Source organism: Sander vitreus, chromosome 6 (genome assembly GCF_031162955.1).
Source record: "Sander vitreus isolate 19-12246 chromosome 6, sanVit1, whole genome shotgun sequence".
In the NCBI taxonomy this organism is placed as follows: Eukaryota; Metazoa; Chordata; class Actinopteri; order Perciformes; family Percidae; genus Sander; species Sander vitreus.
In genome coordinates, this window is record NC_135860.1 from 4,757,400 (window position 1) to 4,784,665 (window position 27,266).

At 40.7% G+C, this 27,266-nt stretch overlaps 1 protein-coding gene across 1 annotated transcript; it reads left to right on the forward strand.

Moving 5' to 3' along the window:
- The first annotated feature begins 15,495 nt into the window (after positions 1-15,495).
- Positions 15,496-25,773, forward strand: meox2a (mesenchyme homeobox 2a). The gene is made up of 3 exons (XM_078252167.1): positions 15,496-16,535; positions 21,113-21,285; positions 24,114-25,773. The coding sequence occupies exons 1-3, from the start codon at positions 15,974-15,976 to the stop codon at positions 24,330-24,332; spliced, it is 954 nt and encodes a 317-aa protein (XP_078108293.1). The 5' UTR covers positions 15,496-15,973; the 3' UTR covers positions 24,333-25,773.
- Positions 25,774-27,266: the final 1,493 nt, after the last annotated feature.

A 27,266-nucleotide genomic window follows, 5' to 3' on the forward strand; every position in this document is an offset into this window, starting at 1 on the left:
GAGGACTCATGTTTGAATTCTCACAGAATCACAAATGAATTAATATCTTGCTACTCAGTCAGAATCTTATTAACCTGGAGTCTCTGTCACGATAATCATATATGTGATGTTTTAGGCCTATTGGCAGACATCCATTTGAAATGTAGGCAATGGCATATAAAGAGCCTTTTTTCCATGTCCACTGAAGTTTCTCAGCTTGCACTCTAGTAACATTTGTGCGATCCAGGTAGCTTTGCATAAAAAAATGGTTGTCATTCGCAAGGCTACTTTTACTTTTATACTTTAAGTACATTTCCAAGCCTGTACTTTTGTTACTTTTACTTGAGTAAAGAAGTTTTTAAAGAGTATTTTTTAACACAAGTATCTGTACTTCTAGTTGAGTACGGCCGGGAAGTGAGTACTTTTTGCCATCTCTGGGTTTTACACAGGACACGAACAGCTGTCCCCTGGTTGAAAGTCCACTTTTTGTTTGACCCATCCATCCACCCCGGACTCATCCGTATGCAAACTTTAAACCCGGATTATGATTAGAAACAAATTTGTGATTCGTCAAAAACAATCCAGGACAAACTACGTTTCCTCGAAACATAATTGAGAATTTGGTTGCGTTTAAATGTATGGGAACATGATTTTTAGGAGATAGGGCTGTTGTAATTATATGAAGATATCCACAATTTATTAAATATTGACACATTGGATTGTAAAATATCACATGTATCACTTTCTTTTCTTTTTAAAGACAGTTAATCACCAACGTGTAGTCTGTATCAACGACATTTCATTAACGGGATAATTCAGATAGTTAAATCCAGACACCTAGCTAGACTATCTGTCCAATCTGAGTTTTCTGTTGCACGACTAAAACAACTTTTGAACGTATACGTTCCACCAAAACAAGTTCCTTCCCAAGGCTATTTTGCAGCGGCACCGTTGATCCGTCTGGAGCAGTGCACCGCCCAAGACGATTGTGATTGGTTTAAAGAAATGCCAATAAACCAGAGCACGTTTTTCTCCCATCCCAGAATGCTGTGTGGACTCACCAGACCCTTTTCCCCGGCGCTGTGGAGGAAGGTCTGGCAATGCGAGAATACTGTAATCACTGTGTCATAAAGAAAACTCTTCTACTAAGACACTATTATATCTGAGGCAAAGTGTACCAACATATAACTGCTCTCTGTATTTATAGTATTTGTACAGTGTAGTTTTGGACAAATGGCCTGGAATATTCTTGAATTGATGAACAATCAAAATAAGCAGCTGCAGCTGTTGTTTTGAACACTTGGCAAATAGCTGTGAAATACACTGCAAAAACAACCAACTGAATTTAAGCCAGGGAGTTTATTTATTCAGAGTTTATTTATTCAGTTCACAGAACATTGATGACGAAGCCAAGATCGCAATAACCCACATTTTTGTTAAACATGATCGTACTCTTTGTCCAAAGGTGCATTATTTTCTTATGATTTTACAGCTGATTTCTTATTCAATTCAGTTCCCTTACTTATCAATAAGTAATTAGAACAGTTACATTTGGACATCAGAGAATGACTCCATATGTGGTGTGATCTGACAGTTTTGTAGCGAAAAATCAATATCATGATGAATATAAACGTATAAGTCGTACAATGATCTCTGGATGTCAGTGAAAGTGTTCCCTTTCTATATCTCTTATTTCACTTCTTTTCCTGTCATTTACATATATTTTTCCTGGGATTATTCTCTGTTCACAGGAACATTATCTGTTTTTTTCTTTGTACAGGAAAATGTAAATATAAATCAGTTTTATGGAAAACTGTCTCTGGTCCAAGTGGCCGTCGTCCCACACCGGTTCCTGAGTGAGTCTGTTGCTTCAGACTGACAACATCCCTATTGTTTCCTGCTGGATGATGAACTGCACTAATGCAACTGTGAGATCCCAGGTGTTGTTCTCCTCTTCGCTCTTTGTAATACCGAGCCATGTTATGTGATCACTCCTGAATTTCATTTTTATCTAACAAAATAACTGCAAGAGAAGGGAGTTGATGCGATTGTCTATCATCACCAATGACTCATGGATTACTTTTCCTTGTTGATGTTTTTGGCTCTCCCTTTCTGGCCAGCAGCATCAAGATGCTATCCAACACCCTCACAACATACTCATTATCCAGTTGTCATGCTCAACGGTGCTACAAATAAGCAATCACTGTTGCAACCGTAGATTGTAGAACAAATGTTCACATAGCAACTACGATGTCACTCTGACATAAATACATGAACGCCTGCGGTAAAAAGTATCTTTGGCTTTCCACGAGCACCAGAAACATAAAAGTGCACCAGTTTAACCATCTAAAATAAACATGACACATCAAATTCACAGTAATATGGAGCATTTTAGCCCCTTTCAGTTAATTGTTTTGGTTTTTCGCTCTTATCTCTGTTGTTTCCAGCAGCAGTTTCAGCTAACAGCTCTTATAAACCTCTACACTACCTGCTCAGCAGCAGCAGACAGACTACAACTGGTAAATTTAATGAAGCATTTAGCAGCTAAAGAGACAGATATTGTTCTGGTGTTGGTGGAGGCCAAGACAGAACTAAAAGAACTGTCTTTGTGACGTCACCCAGAAATTTCTAAAGAGCCAAAAGCCATCGCCGTCGCCATCTTGGTAGTGCCTAGTCTATATCGACGACGTTCCACTTCCAGGATTGTTCAGGTGCCGCTGGAAATTTGCAGAGCCACCGTCGCTGCATCCAGAGCTTAGCGCCGCCCAAGATGATTGTGATTGGTTTAAAGAAATGCAAACAACCCAGAGCGTTTTTTTCTCCTGTCCTGAAATGTATGTGTGGTGTAGCCAGAGCTTACTCCACAGCACTGTGGGGATAGGTCTGGCAATGCGAGACTATTTCCGCGTTTGCTTAATTTTTCAGCACCAGAGGTTGCCGCTTGATGGAAACCTGGCTAATGGGATGTTGTTGCAGTTCCAATCGGTCACCAATAGAGGTTGGTAATGGTCACAGGTTACTTGAGGAGAGAATAATCTGGCAACCCTCTGACAGCAGGTTCAAATTGCAGTAAATTGCTCAGAATAGATGAGACAGGCTGTTACAGCACTGCTGCATGATGGAGAACCTCTGTAATAGATATGCATGATATTGCTGTAGTGTGACTGTAGGCCTTCTGTCCACAATAAAAGTTGCAGTTCCTATGGGGTCACGATTGGTCTGTAACGTTCCAACAGGAAGTCCCACCTCCTCCTCCTCCTCCTCCTTTTGTTTTAATGAAGCCCCTGGGAGGTTCTGGAAAGCCCTGGAACTGAATGCGGTCCATCCCATCCAAACCGCCGCCTCCTCTTCAGTCCCAGCGAGCTTGGACCAAACCCTTCTCTGCCTCCTGCACACGGACCCGTCGCCACGGCAATGGCAAACAGGGTGGGACAGGGTCCTGCTAAAAAACAGGGCTATGATTTCAACAGATGTCACGACACACAGGCAGCAGAGACGCTCGGCTGTGCTCAGTTTATAGCGTGACTCTGCGTGGATCTGATCCACAGGCAACACATTTTATATATTATCAGGGTTAGAGCTCCAGATTTGGGTCATCCTTTATAGTAGCTGGCCAAAGGTGTCACAACATAAAATTCAGGATATCGACACTACACTGTATAACAACTTATCTAACCCTGTCGGCATGACAAAGGGGGGTATTTGCACCCATACAGCATGCGCCTGTATCCTCCTATTGTCCCAGCCATGCGTCATGATGTTCCATCTCCTGATTGGGCAATGACTTGGGATTGTTCTAAACCACAGTCGGGGGAAATGCTTGGGAACTCCACTTCCCAGCGTGAGAGGAGACGGAGAGCAGAACGGTTCCCTGGAGGCATAGCCAATGACCCCGCTGAGTGCAAAATATGCGGAGGTCACCGGATTCCTATTGGGCAAGAGCTAAATATGACTGACACCGAGCAGCAATAACCCTTGACCCCAGAGCTGCTGGGGAGACACGCTATTTATTTGCAGGCAGAAAAATGTCAAGCAAACGGTTCGGGATTTCAAACATGCCTTCAGTAGAAAACAATCTGGGATGTAAACTGAGGGAGAGAAGAATTTCAGCTCAATCAGAGCAGCAAGTAAAAACAAACAATAAAAGAAGTTGTGGAGGTACTTTTTGTAGCTCTTCAGCCATCTGTAGCTGGACATATTTATTAAAATAACTAAAAGATCATCACTGTATCCTCCAATTTGGGAGTTAGTTTACTTTTCTAAACTCCACTACATTTACCTGACATCTGGAGTTACCAGTTACTTTACAGATTAAGATTTAACAAATCAAATCTATGATCAATTTATTAAACAATGATACTGTGCTATAGATAAAACTATCCAACAGTATATGAAAGTAGTTAAAATATGCTCCACTTTCACCAGCTGTAACATTAAAATACTGCTTACATGTTAAAGAATCAGTATAAATATTCCAATAATATAATTTATCGAAGAATATAACTCTCTGAAAGGGACCACACTGTCCAGATACTTTAACTTTAAATACATTTTATTTGTTTATACTTTTGTGCTCACTTATCTGGTGCAATAAATGTAAAGTGCGCCGTCCCTGTTGAATAAACAGATCGATAAATAATAGGTGGATAAATAAATAAATACATGATCTCAGATGAGGATTTAATCCAACCTCGACATGTATATCCTGCAAACGATTACGAAGATTACGCATTCAAGTGTCAAGATAAAGGAAAATAAAGACTTAAAGCCAGATTTTAATATTGTACTTCAGTCATATAAATACAACCTTGCAAGATTATCTCCAAACCTTTCGGATAATGCCAAAACTGAAGCACGAAAAGTTCCTGAAAAGTTGATATTTGTGAGATAAAAATTGTTCACCTGGGAAATATTAATACTGCATCCTTCGGTTACTGCTGGCTTCTGTCACGTGTTTGGTGAAATCTTTACTGAGGACCTTGTGTCATGATATTCATAATGATTTTAAACTTAAGCAATGAGCTGATTTTGTATCTGGAGATAAATGTGAAGTTGACGATGAACCAGTATTTTTTTTTTTATTGTATCCACGTTTAAACATTAAATAAAAATGAGCAGCACGTCAAAGGTCGAGCATCAAAAATCTATTGCTGCATTAGCTGTTCTTACAGGCTTGTATACACACACACATGCACACACACACACGCACGCACGCACACACACACACACACACACACACACACACACACACACACACACAATCACACATCCCTCTCATCGCCAACCAGTGGAGGTCACTGTTCTCCTGCTGCACACTGCACTTCCTGTGACCTCAGAAAGGGTGGTAGCAGCACCTTTAGGTGCTCAGGTCACAGTGTGGCGAGCTTCAGCAGCAGAGATAACAGATCACTGCCACAACTTCAGAAAACACCACAACATTATACAGCTGGTCATACAATGAACACAGTGATAGAACAAGACCAGAGTGGGCAGAGGAACAACATGCTACGGCTAAATCCAAAGCGACAGACAATGAAGCTTTAACACAGTCATGTTAACAGTGAAATTCAATTATAGCACATAGAATGAATTGAATTTCAGTATTTTTTGAGTTTGAGAAAATGCTAATTGAGCATTTCATTGGGTTGGGAAAGGCATGTGTCAACATTTCTACCAAAGTCATTGATGGATCATGCCAATAAATCAAGTGGTTTTCAAATTTTATAATTTACATCAAATATTTTCTGAGATTGAGTTTGTCGTAGTGAAAAAAAGAAATTTTTCAGCAGAGCGGCATATTTTCAACCATCACAGAGAACAAGCTTATCACAATCTGCCAAACCAAAAAATGATCCGATCCAGAATACAACAAAAATCAAATCATCTAATCTTGATTAATAATAATAATAATAATAATAATAATAATAATAATAATAATCTATTAGTCCGCTGCAGCCTCACCTCAAGAATCATGCCATGAGTTCTGTCTTGGAGAGAAAAATACAATCTTTTAGTGTCCTAATCTGACTTCAGAAAGGTTTAATTTAAAATTAAATCCTGCAGACAGGCTAAATACTGTAGATCAAGGTACCAGAGATATTCTTACATCCTAACCACATTATTTCTAATAAAAATCCTTGTAATACTTTCAGATTTGTGTCAGCTGATATTCTGTGAGGTAACTTTAGCTTTGTAATTATTATTAGTGGTAAGTGTAGAGCATTTGTGGTAATAATACAGAAGAAACATAAAAAAATCTTAAGAAGACAAAAAAAAAAAAAAAAAAATTCAGGTGGGTCTATCAAGTAGTAAAGGTCGACTCACAAACAAAACAGATACAAAACAATAATTAATATATATTGGATTAAAAAGTACTAATAATACTGTGGTTACGGACGAACATTTAATGAAATGAAATGGAATGCACCTCACACCCACACAGGTGTTTCCAGTTACTCTCTGATTGGACATCTGCTCAGGCTGAGATCATGTGAGGGCCGTGTGCTAATAAGAATGATAAAGGTGTGATTTGTCCCACCCTAACAGGCGCCACAAAGCCAACAGGAAAGTGAGGGAGGTGTCAATCAAGCACCGGCCCGCCCACACAGTCTTTAAAAGAGATTTCAATCAGGTACAATGAGTGGAAACACCTGTGGAGGTGAACTGTGGCTGTGCAGGGCCGTAAATAACAGACGACAAACAATACAAGTGGTCTACTGAAGACTTCTGCATTGATAACAAGAAAGGTGTCACTACCCGATGTGAGTCGAGTGCAGATGTGAGTTGCGCATGCGTCACTTTGCGACAGACGCAGATCTGTTTTGCTGTTAGCAAAAGAATAATGAGATAGGTACATTACATAGCAGTAATTTATTATTTAGCGTAAGGCATCACATGATCCCTGATGTCAGTTCTAGATTAGAGGCTGAAGTAGCCTACAAGAACCTGCTAACGAGAGACTTCTGTAATGTCAATACAGTAAAAATGGACCTACATAACGAAGTTCGTTCACTGCTGGCTACAAGTTAGCAATCAAACGCAAGGCTGTCACTTGAATGGCATTTTTAAGCTAATGTTAGCAATCAAACAATCATAGATAGCTAAAACGTTTTTGAAATGATTTCTATCTTCTGTTATTGTTTGTAATGGGAACAGTTTCTTATTTTATGGATTTCACAATGCAGCCGGATCCGGATCCCTTGTTCTTAGGCCGTAAACCGTTTAAATCTGAGCATGCGCAACTCACATATGCACTCGACTCACATCGGGTAGCGACAAAGTTCACCAACAGTCGCCATGGTTATCACACCACAACTCCTTTACTTTTTGGGAATTATGATTTAATGTTCAGGTTTACTTGGATAAAGCTTGAACCAAAGCACAGACGTCACAAATTACAACCAGATATTAGATAGTACGGTTATATATTACTAAACAGTTTTCCCAATTTTGTTGTTATGAGAAGTAATTGCTGGATTGTGTTTAGAGCCAATGTTTTCTTTGAGTGAATGAAACGCTATATTTACAGTACAATATGTGCGGGAACTCTGACGTAAGAGTCTGGGGTTTTGCATGCCGAGTCCCACGTGTGGTTAAGTTTTTTTGGTTAGCAAAAGCTTGTGTTTTCGGTAAGATAAACAAGTTGTGTCTCAAGTCTCTGCAGATTTCTTCTGTATTAAACCAGACCACAATCGAGTGCTGCCAGTGCCTATACATAAGCATGCAAAAGTTTAATAATGCCATGGCCATTACGAGCAGATATTGTTTTGTAAGATTGGATGTTTTGGCCAAAAAATAAATGAAATGTTGGTAACACTTGTTGTCAACAAGTGTTTTCAGGTAACACTTTACTGGTATGTTCGGTATCTACATTTAGTAAATGTTTTCAATTTTTATTTTACATTTAACTCAATGGAGCAATGTCCAAATACTCTTCAGGCTCCTTCCTCTTTGAAATGCTACTACTCCCACATACTTTTACCTACAGACGGCATTCAAACTTTAAACTGGTCACAAAACCTTTAGCTATTAGAAAATGGTTTAGCTTCATGATGTCTTTTACAGTTTTTGTGTTATCACTGTTTAAGTTTACTGTTTCATTCAGGCCTTTTCTGTGCTTATAATGGAGTGTATATTGCATGACTTAGAGTGGGTGATGTTAAGCTTTAGCAATTTAGCTTTCCAGCATTCACAAGCATTTTCTGCAGGAAATGCATTTTCCAGTTACAGTATGTTTATAGAAAACGTAAACTGGGCGACATTACTTCAAAACATATTTGCTACATGTGAACATAATTTCTAGGAGACTGGTCTGTGAATTCAAACGCTATCACTGACCCACCGTGGTATAACTGCATGACGACGCTAAGCAGAAATCAAACTGATGGCGCTGAGTCTGAATTAAGTGTTAATGAGATTCACCAGCCCCAACACATTGACTTAACATTAGTCAGAAAGCAGACCGGTCCCCTGCACAGTAACCCAATGGAATAAATGCTCTGGGAATCATCCAGAAAACTCCCAGGGACCTAAAGAGAGAAGGAAACCGTAAAATCATAAAAGGTTGACTTCACTCTTCTGAATGATTCGCCTTATTGGAACAGCATGTTGAAGCTGGGCCATCAGAGTGATGCAATATGGCTAGAGCTCCTCCAAAGCTATTGGACGGAGCCGGCAAAGTTAAGTGTTGTGGAGCAGGAAGTTCAGCGTGCACGGTGGGTCTGGTTGGATGGTCGGTGGGCGGGCAATCCAATCGAACAAATAAAAATCACTAATGGTGCCGTTCACGAATTGAGAAGTCTGGAGTTGTTCCCCCGCCTGGCACCCAGTCCCTCTCTCTTGAAGATGGCGAGGGGTGTGAAGGGGGCGAAGTGAAGGAGGGCGTTCACGAATTTAATCTGGAAAGGAAACGGGCTTAGCACTGTGGCTGGCTGGAGCCAGTGCCGCTTTTGGTTTTTTTGGCGGTTGTACCAGGTCCAGATCTAAATGGAGGTTTTAGTGTGGCGACCCCGGGCTGTTTGAGGTGTGGTCTGACTCGGTGCGAGGCCCTGCAAAGCATCAACACTCGTCTACTCAGCCTCCAATGTCTTCAAGCTGGAGGCAGAGGGGAACCATCACACCCCCCATTATAGATGATGATCTCACCCGGCTGTCCGTAGCCATTACAGACACAGAAAATGGCCACCTAAGAGCTGTACTGCCGGCTCAATGTGTTAAATGACTCCATTTGAGTGGGACATGAGGCTGTTAAGACACTGATTTTTACGAAGATATCATCAGTGTCAGATGAGATGAGAGGAGAGCTGTCATAGCTCTGAAATATCAACTTTTTAGAGTAAAACACAGCTTGTTTTTGGCTTGCTGTAGATGAATATTTCTACTTTTCTCTATCCAGCCGGATAATCCTTTAATTTACACAACAAATTACAAATATTGTACTGCAAGGTTTTTAATAAGTTAAAAATGGCAGCTTGTACACAACTAAAATAAGCAAAGTGCCATTAAAAAATAATCTTATTCTCAATGTTGAAGACAAACTTTTCTCACAATTTTAACAACTTAATTTTTTTACTCTTACGCAAACAGCAAATAGTTGAGTCGTTCAAATCCCAGGAGAGTAAACTCACACATGGTTTTGTCCATCTCACGCTGCATGAAGTGAGTTTAAAAATAACAAATGCATTCAAAGCTGTCAACATTTCCCTTTATGCTTTCATGCTGACACTCCCTGTTCTACTCATGTAATCGAGATGCAATCAGAAACATTTATCGTCTCACTTCGTCATATATCACTGACATCCCACTATCGTTCATACGGACAATTTTCCTGACAACTGCTGTAAATCTGTGGCTGAATTCTGAAAAGGAAACAAGCAGTGACGACAGTTTCCTCGCTGCCTGCAGATGTTCAACCTCAACACTGCAACATGTCATTTATCTCTGAAGCTGATGTGCACGCTCACATATTCTAGAATAGTCACATTATAAAGAATCCCAATTAAAAAGGGTTTGTTTTTATTAATCAGTCAAATGTTGAAATTCCCTTTTGCTGCTGTCCAACAGTCCAAATATTTCCTGTTTGTATATTTCCTGTAAAATGTGACTATTCCAGTAAAAAGCAGATTACAGATAAACGTTTGTCCTCAAACGCATTACTTGTAGGCAATGCTCTTTAGATGATAGCCTCTATAATTTAATTCTAACTTTCTCGCCAGCAATTGTTTTATTAGAGCAGACATTTGGGTTTTTCAAAAGGTGGAAATGTTATATCTAAAGAGAATTTCCACTTTATTGAAATCAAATCTCTGCTGTTAAAGGTTTTGTGTGCAGGTTTCTGTTTATTTACCAGGATGACGTTTGCTATTACGCCGGTAATCTAATTTAGGAAATACTGGGTTTCTAATTCTAATCTTACTGTACTTGGCTACATACTTTATATATCATGAGAGAGGCTCGCTGAGTGTTATATGCTCTGAAATGTTTCCATATTAGCAAAGAGAGAATTTCAATTTTTTTTAAAAACACACTGGGCCTTTTTAAAAGTTCATATTATAGTCAGAGGCCCAGAGCTACATCAAAGCTTTCTGCTGTAAAGCATAAAACACATCGGGGGCTGTTAAATTTAGGGAAGTGAGTGCACTGAGATTGGCAATGAAATGTCATCATACAGTTTGTCCAAGACTGAACATATTGTGCTATTATGCTGGTGTGATTTTTTTTTTTTATTGTGTTACTTATTATGGTCATTAATGCTTCTACTTTACTTATCAGATGCTGTTTTTTAAATGTAATATCTACGGTCTCTTTGGGTAACACTTTACTTTAACCTCTTGTAAACAGTATATAAACAGTTAATATATCGTTTATAACACGCTATAATGTAGTTGGAATATTAGTATATTTTAAGTGTTTATTAATATACAGTATTTGTTGACAATTATAACTTCTCCCATAAAGGCATAATTGAGATTATCACAACTGTTTTACTATTGTATTAACTGTTTAAGCACCAGCCTTGACTTACTGGTGCCCTCAGGAGTTATAGCTGTTTAACCCTCTGAGGACGAAAGACGCACCGGCGCGTCCAAACAATGTTTGACAAAACTCCTACTCAAAAAGCGATATTACAAAATTTCATTTCAGACATTTATTTACTATTTGAATCATATATAACCTAAGGCTTTGAGTTGAATGCCTTTATTGTCATTGCATTTAGATACAATGAAATTGTAGAGCCACTCTAGTAAGGTGCATCATCATTGTAACACATATATAAAACTCATCTCACAACACATTCATTACAAACACACACACACTTTTTTTTGATTGTATCCACGTTTAAACATTAAATAAAAATGAGCAGCACGTCACAGGTCGAGCAACAAAAATCTATTGCTGCATTAGAGTTCTTACAGGCTTGTATACACACACACACACACACACACACACACACACACACACACACACACACACACACACACACACACACACACACACACACACCTACACAGACGTACTGAATGCATCTCACCCATCATTCATAGCAAACACTCTCTCATCTTTCCTGCAAGCACATCCTAACCACAACATAAAAACACAACGTGCCCACTCTCACACTAAGTAGATATAAATACTAAATAACTAAATAATAAATATTCTAATGTGGATAAAGTGCTGAGTAACAGTGCAAATTGCATCATTAAAAAAGTGTAGCTTCATTTAACTGTTAAACTCATTTCAAGCACTGAAACAATTCGTACAACACATCATACTGTAAATTAAAGTTTGTTTTCAAATGAGATTTGAGAAAATTTCAAAAAGCCAACATCAACGTTTCAGCTTTGGTGGCACATTATCTAAATTATTACTCTAGAAAAAAATGTGGGCCTCACTATATGGAAAGCTGAGTTTGTTCTGAACATTTTGCTATGAAATACATGGGGATCAGTTTTATGCAAATACCTTAAAAAGGTCAATTTAAGAAGATATGTGCAAATGCCCTTTTGCAGAGGGTTAATAAACACTTTTATCTGCTCACATATGTTCTAGTGCGTTATAAACCATTTATTAAATGTTCATAGTCTGCTTATTCACGCAAAATGAAGGGACTTTAAGTAAAGTGTTGCTGTTTCATGTTTTAGGAGCTTTTCAATACTCCTGCGACACATTAAAGCCAAGGCCGCACTACTTTTTCTGTGGTATTATCTTTTTATTAAGCTCTATCGCTGTTGTAAGAGTATTACATCTCTGCAAAAAAAACTAAATCCAGGAGTGCATGTTGCTTATTTTCCAAAGAAAGCCAAAGCGTGCAGTAAATGACAGTGTAAACATGACCTACATGTGAGAAACAGACTAAAGTGGTAGTTGCATGTTTGTTTTGGTGACAGTAGCACTGAGCTGTGTTTGCTGTAACCCTTCCTGCCTGTGTGACTGACAGCCACAGGTTGAGCAGCAGGTCTACCTTCGGTTTCTGTCTACTGCGGTGAAAAACACGCCGGCCCGTCCTCGCCATCAGAAACACATAGACACCGGCGGCCTCTCCACTGACTCCTCTTTCATGAGTTACACCTACTCGCCGTTATAACCTCTCCTCTTCATTTGACATGCCATTTAAATAAAACTTTTAACCCTCAAGTTGTCCTCGGGTCAAGTTTGACCTGTTTTCAAATTTCAGAAATATGGGACAACAATATTGCCCAAAAATAACAACGATAAATCAAATGGTTTCAGTATCCTGACAAAACTTGTCTGTGATAATCCATCAACATACGTTACCTCTTATCTTAACTACTATTTATTTTATTTTTTTTCAGAATTAGGTATGATTTCATATAAATGAGGTTTGGTTACCATGAATTCCAAAAATAAGTGTAAAACCAGTGGTACAAAGTTGGAATGAAGTTGGCTTAGGAGATGTTACACAGAATTGGGTGATAATTTATACTTTTTTAAACAGACAAACAAGTGCATGGTCGACGGAAAGACAACAAAGATGTTCTTTTTAGGCCAATACTGTACACGTAGAATTATGTCATTGATGGTTAGTGCAGAGATAATCACAAAATCTTTAAATTAAACCATTTTAATGTCCAAATAAAACGTTTCCGAATGGATTCTATTCAATCCAGACTGGGAAAACCTTCTGAAACAGCATTTACACCATCGAGGGACCCTGAAACGCTTCACTGAATCTGAACTAATGACGTTTATTTTGGGGTTAGCAGCTCTTAAAGGAACCACTTGTATTCAGTGGTAGGAAAGACATACAAGGATACACTAACATGACAAATAAAAATCTCAAATTAAATGAATAAAATGTGTAAAGAAAATAAAATGTAATTGATGGATGTTATGTGCAACTTCAAAATGACTGGGTGACACCGTGTTTTTTCACAATAAAAGTCCAGTTTCGGCCCCATATATGTAGTGTAAGCCACACAAACACATGCACACACACGTATACACACAGTGGGATATTTTGCCTCATATAGCCCACGAGGGGCGAAGACTAGGATTGACTGAAAACACCCACCCCACAGGCCATCACTGCTGCGAGACCAGCGACAGAATTGGAAACACGTGTGTATTAATACCTGCTCAAGGCCCTGAGAAATATATAGCCTCGGCTAACCTGCTAATAGCCTTAATTTGTAAGGTAAACAGTAGAAGAGTTTGACACTCACTCACCTAAGGTGGCTTTCCTCTGCTGCGCTGCCTCTGCTGCCTTCGGAGGCTTTGGAGGGACTGGGGGTGGGGGTGGTGGGGGGGCGCAAAGTTACAGCCTGCCTCCACCATGATATCTGTTAAAGTCATTTTCCCTCAAAGAGGAATTAATTTCCTTTCTCAGGCGGCCCACAGCGCCTGTGGCACAGCCTGTCGTCCCCCCCCCGGATCCCCAGAGTGTGGAGTTATTGTGACTGTCCATCTGTAAAAACCTGCCTTGAGCCACGAAAACGCTGCAACGGCTACACATTTAGAATTTGCTAATATATTGTTTGATTTTAAATCTGAACTGTGTGCACTTTTAAATCCGTGCCATACACACTGTACAGTATTAGTCACATTGTTTTGATTTTAGATTTAAAGGAAGAAAATGTGCATGTGAATGCATATTTATCTTTTAAATTTGAAAGGAAATATGTATTTACAATACCTTAATTATGTTATCTGTATAAATAAAAAAAAGAGATATTTTAGTTGCAAAGACAAAAAAAAAAATGTCCTCCTAATTTTCCCATTAAATCACTTACAGACCACGATCATTTCTCATATTTTATGAGAAGATCAGAAGTTATATAAATGAGTTTAAAGGCAAATACATCTTTTAGCTTCATTTGAGCTCATAATAATAACAATAATAATAATAATAATATTAATAACAACAACAATACAAATAATAACAATATTAATAATAATAACAGTAACAATAATAGAAGCCGAAGCAAAGCCGACTCTCTTCTTTCACTCCCGGCTGTTTACAGCTTTTTTTTTTTAATTCCTACTTCACTTCTGGAAAATGACACTTTTATGGCCAAAATGATTTAGTGAGACAGTGATGTGAGGGCTGACAATGTGTGATTAGTGTTTGATGTATGTGGAGGTTGAAGAAGGTTGAAATATTTCATATTATACAAACTCACATTCCATTTCCTCTCGAGGCTACCTACAATATATTGTTTTCTGTCTTGTTTTCTTATTTTCAATAATGATAAAGATTAGCCAAAGGTTCGGTTCCCTTAAAGTATTATGTGTTTTTAATGCATTGCTACAGTAATTCACGTTCATTTTAAAGGGGACGCTGTTCTGAAACAAAATGAGTTAGTTACTTCAACTTCATGACCTCATATTAAGGGTCAAACTCGTGTTGGCGTATTTGGATTTGACGATGTGAGGTGTTTCATTTCAAAATGAGATAAAATCACATGCACAAAAAGAATCCCCACTCCTAAAAAATTATTGGTTCAAATAAATTAAAGTGTGGTTGTTTTTTTAAGAGTAGTAGGTAACTTTTCTTGGAGGATAACATGTACAGACTTGAATCTTTTTTGCATTGCAATGAGTGGTTTTTAAGTTTCTGATGATTATTTCGTAATAAAACTTGTCCTTCAAAAGTGGCGGCGAGTCAAAGACGACGAAGTAAAGCTGACGCAGACAAAAACAACGTGCAAAGGAAACCATTAAAAGCATTCTTTCACAAGACAGTATTTAACAATAACAGTATTTTAAAGGGTCAGAACTGGCAAAGACAGGGTGACACGCTGAGTTAACCCCTGACACCTCGCCCACGTATCTCTCCCCACTCTAACACCACCCCTAATATCCCCCCCCCGCCCCCAGCCCCACCCATGAACCATTAGGGCTGTTTTCTTGCAGGGGGAAAAAAGATGGCCACCGGAGGTCAGCTCCAAGTCCAAAATAAATTGCCCTCTTTCCTGAGGCTCAGCCATTTTAATAGTACAGATTTATTGTGCTGTGCTTTTTGGAGGGTGATCATATGTATGTGGTCAGTAGCGCGTATGCAGTCTGTGACCCAGCCTCCCTCTCACGTTACACCCTATTTATAACATCCCCTCTGCCGGCTCCCCTCGTTCTGCAGTTCCTAGGAACCACCTCCTGCTCCCAGCCTCGAGCTCCAGTCCCCTGCTCCTCCTGACATCTGAGAGGCTCTGCTGCAGCTTATCCTGGGCTAACTGTTTATCCTGTACAGCCTGGCAACTGGCCGCACGCTCCGGATTACCACAGGACACCCATTTCAAAACACACTTTGCTTTCTGCTCTGACTAACCGAGAGTAGGCTATTTGAATTGTTTTAACTGGAGGCAAAAGTTTTGGGATAGTCACAGGAAAAAGAGAAAGCATCTTGGATATGTGCTTGTGATCTTTTTAGTTTTTTCTTTTTTTTTTTTCTTTTTTTTTTTGGTTGATTTAGTAACTTTACCCTCTTTTACTTGCCCTTCTCACCTTTCCTGGAGGGCCGTGTGTGTGTTTGGACGCGATGGATCACACACTGTTCGGCTGCCTGCGGAGCCCCCACGCCCCAGCGCAGGCCCTGCATCCCGCCTTCACCCAGTCCCCCCTGACTCTGCACGGACGCTCCGACCACGTCTCCTACCCTGACCTGGCCTCTTCATCCTCCTCCTCCTCCACCTCCTCCCCTTCTCCCTGCATCATCTCCAGCTACCCGGTCGACGACGGCCTGTTTCCCGGGCAGCACCACCACCACCACCACCCTCACCGCGGCCACCTGCCCTCCCAGCAGCATCACCACCCGCCTCAGCACCATGCATCTTGGCATATCCCACAGATGCCGTCACCTGGCGGTAGCACACGCCACAACCTATGCCACCCGCACTCCCACTCATCAACCCACGACAGCGGGACAACACCCCCAGATCTGGGCCACCCTGGTGGGCCAAGTGTGTGCGCCAGCACCCCCAGTCTGGGCATCGGCAGCACCCCTACAGGGGCCTCCTGTGTGCCTGCCGACTTTGGCAGACAGACTCTGTCACCTGCTGAGGCTGAGAAGAGGAACGGCAAAAGGAAAAGTGACAGTTCAGGTAAGAGGCGCTGAGATCAGAGATTTTTTACTTCAGTTTTTAGAGCCACTACTCTCTAAATGGCAGAGATTTTATCCCTCAGATATTCCTTTTACACATATTATGAATAAATAAGCTGTTTGTGAGAAATTACACAACTAAAAAACCTTTCCAATGTCTCTTTGTTCAGTCTTTTTTGTAAGATAAATATCAGCGTTTGAAGGAATTCCATGCAAGAGCTCTAGAATTACACAAACATCTGAACGTGTCATTCTGAATCTTTCAACAGCTCATAAGTGTTGAGATTTGTGCAGCTCCGATAGGAAAACAAAAAAGTGTCTGAGAAGCAGTTTGTAGGTGTCGGCTGACACGCAGGGAGGCTGTTGCAGCGGGTGAAATGAAGCGTGGTGCAAAGGCCACATCGTAACTGCGTGGGCACATCTGACTACTGCCATGTTTTGTTTAAAAATCACATCTGGTTTGTTGCGACGCTCTTCAGAGGGCAGAAAATGAGGCACACAGTAAAGAATTAATGTCATGGATTGTAAAAGACTACACCGGCGCCTCACGCCACACTAAACACCCGACAGACGCAGGCTTTTCAGCCTTTTTCCTTAGTCTAAATCTGGTAGGTAAAATAAATCAGTCAGGTTTCCTGAAATAAAACCAAATGATTGCAAAGGTCCATTTGAAGTATCTGTGTACTAATAGGATGTGATATTGATTTTTTTGATTTATTTTATCTAGAGAATAAATGCATATTTTTTTTATTATAAATTATTTTATTACCACAAGTAAACCGTAATTATGCCATGTTTACTTGTTGCTCTGAAATACAGATTTATAAAATGGATATATATTTGCATAAACAGTCAACAGTTGTACTGTATGTTCTGTACAGTGAAGTGCACCAGAGCTGTGAGCTTCAAGACCACTTTCTTTGTTTTTAGGAAATTTGTGACTTTGTAAAATTTGTGACTCTGCACTTTTAGGCGGGCGCTGGTGTTCAGATCGTAACCTCTTAAAAGTCACTGACCATTGTGTAAAGTATGAAGCTCTATTTAAGGCTTTACACTGCCCTTGAATTATATAACCTGTAAATTAATAATGTAGCCGACACACATTCAAACCAACAGAGAAAACGTTTTTTTTTTTTTTTCTTTGCACATTTATGAACAAATCCCTTTTTTTCTGACCGTACTCAAATAGGTAACACCTTCCTGATGACCTGCGGGACATTTCCAACCTGCAGTCACCACAATAATCAATCACGCCGTGACAAACTGCCGGGGTCGGGTGGTGGGAGTTCTCGCAAGGAACGTGATATTAGTGAGAGTTCTAAGTTTTCCAGGGAAAGTGTGCTCGCCGTTCTCTCTGTCCATTTGAGGATTGCGGGCCCTCAGCGACGCTCCCGTCTTCCCTTTTAAAGGCCTCTTTGTATGCACAGCGTAGCACCTGCACTTGACCACTGACTGATATTCCTGCATGTGATTAGTTTTCGCTCAGGATGCTGGTGGTCGCCTCAGAGAGCGTCTATCTCCTCTGACAGGCCGGCTGTTGCTGCAGTTTACAGCCACAGGGTGCAAAATATTCAAGGACTGTCTGTAATTAATAGACAGTGTAACTGCACTAGAAACATGTATATGTAATAATTCAGGTTATGATACCAAATAATGGAAAGCACAGTTAAAATGGACATTACTCACTGGTTTAGCAGGAACTCCAGATGTCATGGTTAAATTAAAGATTCATGCAACACCGAATATTCCAAAATGGTGTAACACATTGAGCCTTTCAAGAGCTCTATGTTTGTTCATTTTATAGTTCTGTCTGCGCTAAATGACTAATATGGCTAATATTATCCTCATGCAAAATGTTGCAATAGTATATTTAAGTCACAAATTCAATGCACCACCTCCTATTTCCTTTCCTCCTTTGTCAAATCATTTGGAAACCGAGCCCCTGCCTCCAAATCCCATTTCCCCTGTAACAATACTTTACTGCATACTCATTACATATGTGCCGTGCATTCCCTCCACGCTAACACCAATCATGCTGATTATTGGGGCTAACTATGTTGCTGACTCAATCAGCTGTCTAAATATCACACCGCTGCCAGTTGCATGTGATAGAGCCCTGATCAGGTTTCAACCATCTGGACCAGAAAGTTGAGCGAAACCTGCATTCAGATACAGAAATAATAACAAAACCTGAGAGCTCATTTCCATGCTAGGTTTAGCTCAAATATGAAGCATCTCAACTTTCTGTGTCTAATACTCGGTTGTGATTGTTTCCTCAAGGAAGGCCGCAGGGTGGGCTAATGAGATGAGCCAGCTCCTTGGTATTTTGGGTGTCTGGTTTCTGCGGAACCGGCTCATTTTTTGTGGTCAAGCCGGAGAGTTTTAGTCCTATTGAGTGTCGGGTTGGTGCACTTTGGTTGAGTTCATGGGTTATATTTGCATAGACTAATGCTGTCAAGGGAGTGGTTGTCCTTTTAAAAAGTTACTAGGTTTTCTGTGTGGAACAATAAAAGGTGCTTGAAGTCTTATTTTGTTGAGGCGGTGTTGTAAAAAAGGAGGAGTGAGGTGCTGAAGGCCTCTCGCTGGCAGACACTTTTTTTCCTAAAAGAAGCTTTAGAGAAACATTGCGGATGTGTCGGTGGATTTGACTTCATTCTTGTGTGTGCCGCTGTGATATTATTTTACCAAAGGAAAATAAAAGAATCACAACTTTCACTGAGGGAAAACAACTAACACGCAATTTTCCACCATGAGGGGAAGAAGAAAAGAAAAAAAAAGTCACATTTCTTTCCGTCCATTCTTACTTTCTTAAGAAGAAGACATCATTTTTGACAGGGTCCCTTTTGCACAGAGCTCAGTTCATTTGGGCAACCCTAAATGACGTGCCCTGTCTGGCTGCGTGTATTTTTCTCATATTATTCCTCCTTTTTTGTGGAGAGATGAAAGTTACAGCGGGGACCTAATTGCTGTGGTGTAGTGGCTGTGTCATAAAAGCCTGCCGCTCGTTTTAACTTCAGGCCTGCTGCTCTGAACCAGCTGGCTGTGTTATTCTTTTATTTCTCTCTACACAATGTCTGTGTTTACCAGAGAGAGAGAGAGAGAGAGGATAAATACGTCTTAAGGCCCGCTTCAATCAGCCACACTCTGTTTGGAGCACTCGGTTTGAAATTACAGGGAGGGAGGGAAAGGCAAGGTCAAGGGGGAGCCGGACACAGGCTGTGGGTCAAGCAATGATCTGTTTCATTTCATAAAATTCATGTGGGAATTCTTGCAGTTTATACACCCGTTTGTCTTTGGCTCTAAAACGGTGCAAGTGCCACACAAATATAACTTTTGTAGAGCAAAAGTTTCAGTTTACCCCTCATCTTCTCATCAGCCTCTCAAGGGAGCCATTTTGTTCAGAAAAAAACACACACTTAATTAGAAGGAAGATCCTCTTTCTGATAGAAAAACAGAACCGACAGGGGTCACCGCCCCCCCGGGTGGAAATCTTAGGTGAAGAGATAGTTGTTTCTCTGACGTGGCTTCAGGCTTCGCACCATTTGTGAGTCTGGCTCTGGGCTGCAGGACTATTTACAGTTTGGCTTGACGCAGGCCTGCTGGATTAACACACACTAAGGAAACAGGACCACAGATGAATTAACATGCAATCGCTGCTGCCTTTGAATGCAATGTGCAACTGAGGCGCGTCCAACAGAGAAACCACAAAGGCTGCTCACAATAGGAACATTTGGGAGGGCAAATTAACCGTGCGTGTTTACTTTGGAAAGTTTGTGGAAATAACAAAACTAAAAGTATTGTTCTGGGGTGATGAGCAGGAGTGGAGACGACACATGCTGGGGATTTTTATTTACTTTTTTTCCATATGCATTTACCACATTTCTGTGAAGGAAATGCAAAATATATATAAAAGTACCAGCCTTGCATTTGGTGCTCACACGTTTTTTTTTTAAATGGTAATATATCATAAGATTTTCCCCAGCATTCTATCTATGACCCTATTATGACATTTAATGTTATGTAGGCATAGATTTTTCTTTGCCTGTAATTTCCCCATTTAAAAAATGACTGTACATAATTTATTATTTTACTGGCGTTCCAACATCTGCAGCGAAAATGTGAATCAGAAGACACAAAGCTGAAAAAGGAAAGAAAAAATAGTGGTTACTTTTGCCACCAAATGAGGAGCAGCCTGTGAGTTCTAAAGTAAAAAGAAACTAGGATATATATCATGCATCCTGCAAAGCTGCTTTTGTTCCATTTGCTTGGTTGTAGCAGCAGATTCCTTCAAGACAAATTAAACCCATGCTGGCAGTATAAGGGCCAGCCTATTGTAACAGCACAGCTGCCACAAAGTCAGACACACATGTGTGTAGCCGCCCGTGAGTCCTTCCAGCCACTTAAAGTGTTCATAAACAATGACTGAACAATAAAGTGTGATTGACAGCTCCCATTGTTTCTCTTACCTCGCCTCTTTTCTTCCCCTGCTGACTTGCACCTGCCACTTTAATTTTTTTTTATTTTTCTTTGCATATAAATCTGAGTGGAAACAGAAACCTGTGTGGTGTTTGGTTTCAGAGTCCCAGGACGGGAATTACAAGTCCGACGTGAGCAGCAAACCCAGGAAGGATAGAACGGCGTTCACCAAGGAGCAGATCCGAGAGCTGGAGGCCGAGTTTGCCCACCACAACTACCTAACCAGACTAAGGCGCTACGAGATCGCTGTCAACCTCGACCTCACTGAAAGACAAGTATGTTCCTACCCACCGCAGCTTTGTTTCCCCCTGGGTTCAGATAATATGACCCCCCCCCCATTAGCACATTAATGCCATGTTGTGAAAACAGAGGCGGCCTCGGGATGACAAGGAGGCTTTTCAGCTCGCTACTGTGTTTTTGTAATTTCGGTGCGAGGCCTATTGTGCTCCAGATGTGGCTGTGTGACGGGACTATCATATTCCAGATGTGCCTGTCTATTCTTTCAAGCAGGCCACAGCCAAGGCAGGGAGAAGGGTTTGAGGAAGTGCTGTCTAGCAAGGCACTTCCTCTCTCCCACTACCACTGCGTGCATGAATTGGTCTCTGAGCGTGGGCCGGTTGCTGTAAAATGCAGGCACATGAAATAAATAACAAGAGACAAATGGTTGGGGGAAGGAAACGGTTTACAGCCTGTTGTTCTCTGACACCCGTTTGGAAGCTGTAAGTCACACTTAGCTGACACCTTGCCAGTGATATTTGCAGTGTGATACAGTGTGGATTAAATGTAAAGAACAGACGGGAGTGAGAAACGCGTAGAGAGCTTCAGGTGGTGCCACAGATGTAAATCACAACTTAAGATCCCAAAGATATACATGTGTGAGCCTTAAATATCATGTTTATGTAGATCTATGTATCTTATGTCACGCTAAACAAAAAACTATACAGATTGCATGAGTACAATATATGCTAAACTACAAAATGTGGTGATGACCTATCTCACTGTGGACATTTTTGATTTAAAAAGAAAAAAGAACAGGTTCCATCCCATTTAGTACCAGGGCCCTGTTTTTCATTGTGCATGCTGGTTCTTACTGGGACACCTAAATGGAACAGAGCCACCATTTATGTTATTAGCTACACCAACAGGCCTTAAATGTCTCAAAATAAAATCTGTGGTATCCCAGAAACTGAAACCATTCTGCTCAAGCTAAGAATGTCAGTAATGTTGTCAGGACTTGGTTCAGTTCCCACTCGGCTACCCATGCTAAAATTGTTTAGTACTGTCTAACGTACGGTTTCAGATAAAAGTGTCCACCTAAGAAATTCTTCCCAGTAAATAAAAATGTCTGCAAGTGTCTTTTGAGGGCCTCTCAAAGTAATGCGAGTTGTAAACCCGCACAGTCACATTTAGGTTCTTACTCAATCTGAGAGCAACTGGAAACTTGTGACATGTAAAGTGATAAATGTGTTAGAAATTGTGTAAGTAATCCTCTGCTTTTGCAAAAGGTGTAAAAAAAAAAAAAAAAAAGAAGAAAAAAAAAATAAAAAATAGAAGAAAAAAAAACATTGAAGGGCTCGTTCTAAATTCCCCCATGTCAGGCAAAAGCCCATTTAACTCCACAGAACCACCAAACACAGAATTTGCCATCATAATTCCACTTCAGCCTTCTCACAGACTGTTGCAATTAATCTTTTTGTGCCTCGAAGCGGCATAAAATGTGCATGAAATTTCTTCGGCTCATGCAGCATTAGTGTGACCTCAGTTTTGTCAGGGAAAATATACAGCAAGAGATACTGAGGCAAATACTGGCAATACAAACACTTGGCCACAGCACTTGATTTATGTTGCATGAGCTGTTTGGAGAAATGTGATGGATGTTTTATGTCTTTGTGGGCCTTGACACCTGGAATATGTTCAAAGATGGCAGAGGTGGAGCTACAGGGCCGAAACTTTTTAAATGTTTGGAGTTTACAAAAGCATAGGAAAGGAAGCTATTTTTTTTGGGGGGGGGCGATGAACAGATCGGTAAGCATACATTTTAAGATGTGTAAAAACATAGCCAAGTTTTAACCAAAATGTCTCGACATCTTTTGACTAGAAATGAAATCACACCAATTCAGTGCTTGTTGTATTATTTTAAGAATGTATTTCATTTCATATATATTACACATCACATATATAGTTCATATTTCATTATCAGTAGTGTGTTATGTTTCAAGCTCTAAATGCGAAGGAGATGAGCGGCCCATTAGTGCTCCGTAAATGCCTAAACGAGCCGTTTTGAATCAGTGGATTGGCAGTTCCTTGAACCTGTCAAATGGATATAACTGGACGCTGAGGTCAGGACTCCTTGGTGCAATGTGTTGTGATGAGTGTCACTATCGGTGTAATGTCAAGCAGTGCAGGTACAGTGCTTGTGAGTGAGTCTGAATAAGTGTGTGTGTGTGTGTGTGTGTGTGTGTGTGTGTGTGCACTTAAGCCTTGAGGATCACATGTTTGGTTTTGACATCAGAGCCTGGCGTATATAAATGAGCCTTTGCTGGACTCTCGCCCCTCTCTCCGGCTCTCAGAAAAGGCCCTGAGGCTTGTAAAGAATCTGAAGTGATACTCAGCACGGCGTACGCCCCTGACGTTTAAGACAAACGTTTATGCTGTCAACTACGTCCTGACCATGTGACCGCTCGGTCCTCTCGGAATGACACTCCCCAAAAATAAACCCACCCTGCCCTGCGTGACAGCGGCGGGCCTCCCCCCCTCCTCCTCCTCCTCTCCCTCCCTTCAGGCGCATGTGTCGACACTCAGGGGGCCTCTGCTGCTACTTGACGTGTAAACCGTTTTAAGCAACAGCTTAATCATCAATCTGAGAGACGTAAATACGGTAGAGGCTGTTGAGTCAGGGAAAAACAGGTAGACGCCAAGTGGCAGATGGAACAGTACAGCCACACATTATTGCTGCTGTAGGAATAGCTGCCATACGTTTAGAGAAAGCTGCTGTTAAGCAGGAAGGCTTCCGTAATTGCTTCTTGATTGTTTGTTTAACTTTTTGTTCTCACCGTAAGAGCAATGAATTTGACATTTTCTGTCACCTCCCCCCCCCCCGTAGGTGAAGGTGTGGTTCCAGAACAGGAGGATGAAGTGGAAACGAGTGAAGGGCGGCCAGCAGGGGGCAGCAGCTCGAGAGAAAGAACTGGTGAATGTTAAAAAGGGGACGTTGCTGCCGTCAGAGTTCTCTGGCATCGCAGCGCTCCACCAGTCGACAGACTCCTTAGCCAATGAGGACAGTCACGACAGCGACCAGAGCTCCGAGCACGCTCACTTATGATGCACACACACACACAAACACATACACCCACCCGCACCCCACCCCCCCTCCCACCCCCCACCCCACACCCCACCCCCACCCTCAGAGGATAGGCCCTGCTCTGCATCAGGACCGTCCTTAGAAGGACTGCTGTTTGCTGATTCGCCATCGTCATACAACGATGCTAAATAAGTGTACAAATATACAGAGGAATGACGCGTGGTAGATAATGGAGCCATAATGCAGGCAAAATGTAAATTTCAACAACTGAGCACATTTAGGAGGATGTTGACCTATTTTTTAAAGCACCATTGGTTAAAAACTAAACTTAAGCGTTAATATAAATGTTGAAATGTGATGTTTTGGCTACACAAATTCAATGAATATTGCATAACATTTTGGAAATCATACTTAGTCAAACCGTTGTAAACATTCCATGTTGTGTGCCTTGAGAGAAGCAGGATTTGATTTGCATTGTTGAACATACAGTCTGCACCTCAGTCAGTTTCTACTGTATAAAATGTAAATTACGATGTAATTGAGTTTTTGATCAAATCAAGTGCCAGGAAATCAAATTTGCCTAGCTAATATAAATGATCTGTAAATAATTATCTGTATTGTCTTACCTTAACAATAATTTTATACCCACACTATTCAGCTCACGCAGTAATAAACACTGACAGTTCTTTAGTCAACACTTTTCTGCCTGGAGATGACATTTTGTAAACAAATCTAAAAACCTGAAAAAAGTTGCAGATTTAATCTAATTTCACCAGTGGTAAATTGATTTTAATATGATTCAATAACTTCTTTTTTGCCATCCATCCATACGTGTGTTGCATGAGGAAGCTGAAATGAATTAAACATTGCAGAGAGTGAAGAAAGCTGGTGATGGGGTTGCATGCTAAATTCACCTTAGCCTCGGGGCAGGGTCGGGACTCCTGCCAAGACTCGGAGAGAGAACCCACAAAGGATCAGATTCTCTTACAAAACCCAGTTGAAAATAATTTCTTGACGTGATCTCATCTTTCACCACATTGTGATTGTGCATTCTAATTTTTTTGAGGAGGCACTTCACGTGCCGTGTGAGGTTTTTAATTTTATTTTTCTTTCCCCTCTACAAAGCAAACCGCAAGATGAATGTGATCCTTTTATTTTTATTTTTTTTACATTGCAACTGAAATAAGTGCAACGTATTCACAATTATTTACAGCACACTCACCTCCAAATACAGTCTTCCCACTTCACCTGCAGTGATCAACTGCTGTCTGACTCCTGATTCTTGACTGTAAAAAACAACAGAAAAGTAGGCACATTTAGCCTAAAAACCTTCAATATGTGCATTTGATGTAATGTGTGAAGAGAGAAACAGCTGTCCTGCTTTAACTATTGACCTACTACAGGCCAGTGTCAGAGGGCCTAATGTATTATAACAGTATGCAATAAAAAAAAAACTGGGCTATGTTCTCTGTCTTTATGAACTCCATGATCATCAAAGCCATTAATGTTAGCATTTTCTCCTAAAAGTAAGTTGACAATTAACAATCCACATGTGCCAAAAAATGGGTGAGCATTTCTGTGGATGCACAGCACTAATACTTCATGATGTTTGGACATAATTAAGCCCTGCAGTGTGTATCAGGCTGTGCCATCATAAATTTATAATAACAGGTGACACACTTTCTACCTCTGACCTATTGTACCTTTAAACTGTCCTTGAATCGGACCCTCACCCAAACAAAGAACCCATAGCCAGGCCTCATTGCTTTATTGTAGTATCTGCTTAGGCTCATCTACTGTGCAGAGGCCTAACTGACTGTATGGGCAGATTCACCTGAATTCCTTGACCTGTACTAACAAAGAACAAAAACATTTTCAATGTGAAATTCTGTGTGTGAGTGCAGGCATGTCTACAGGGTCACATTATCAGGGCACTCTCTCAATAACTGGTGTGAGTTTCCCGGGACCAGCTCTTTCTTTACCTGCACCATAGATGTATGATGAGCTGGATACGACACCGCCACTCAGCCTTGCAGACAATTTTGCCCAGTGGCTACTCCTGCAATGAATAATCATTCTGCAGCCCAAAAAGCATTTTCTCCATTGACCACCATTGTAAAAGAGACATCTGTAAAACTGTCGACAGGACACCTCGAACTGCAAACAAGGTCGGTTATGACTCTTTCTATTAGGAATATTTGATCCATGGAGGTTTTATATTTGTAAAACGTTCATCTAGCTGAGAAAAGTGACGTCATCACAATGTAAAGTCTACGGGCCGAGCGAGAACTCGCAGGCGGGGCCAGCTGGAGAAACACTAGAATAATACTTTGTAATATGTTTATTTAATATAGCACTTTTAACAGAACAAAGTCACAACATGTTTCACAAGAGTAAAATTACTGCACTAGGCCAACATGCAGTCGGCCGCATACCCTGGAAGTAAACCCAGAAGTTAAAAACTTTTTTTGGCGTATGCAACAGGTGAGCAACTCTCATTGGACTGAATCGGCGCCATCTTTGGGTCCGGTATCCAGTTCATATTATACATCCATGACTAAGGTGACCAGATTTCTGAGACAAAATCCGGGGACATTTTCAGCTCAGAAGCGTAAATCCCTCCAAAAAAGGTAATGTTTTTATCTTTGTAAAACTTAAAACGGGGACACTGCCCCAGGGGCATCAAAAGACCTAGAGCTGCACTGGGGCACAAGCCCCCCTAGGGGGGTCCATGGGCATGCTCCCCTGTAAGAACATTTAGTCTATTTTAACGTTTAAATGCATCAATCTGGTGCACTTTGAAGAGACATTCAGAGGTAAGACTTGATTATTCTTATCTATGGATGGAAATACTGTATTTGTGCTGTAGCCTGAACTATTTTGCACTTCAGAATTTTAACCATGCACACACAGGTTGAATAGTTTTTTCTTCATATTTTTGCATTAATGTCACTA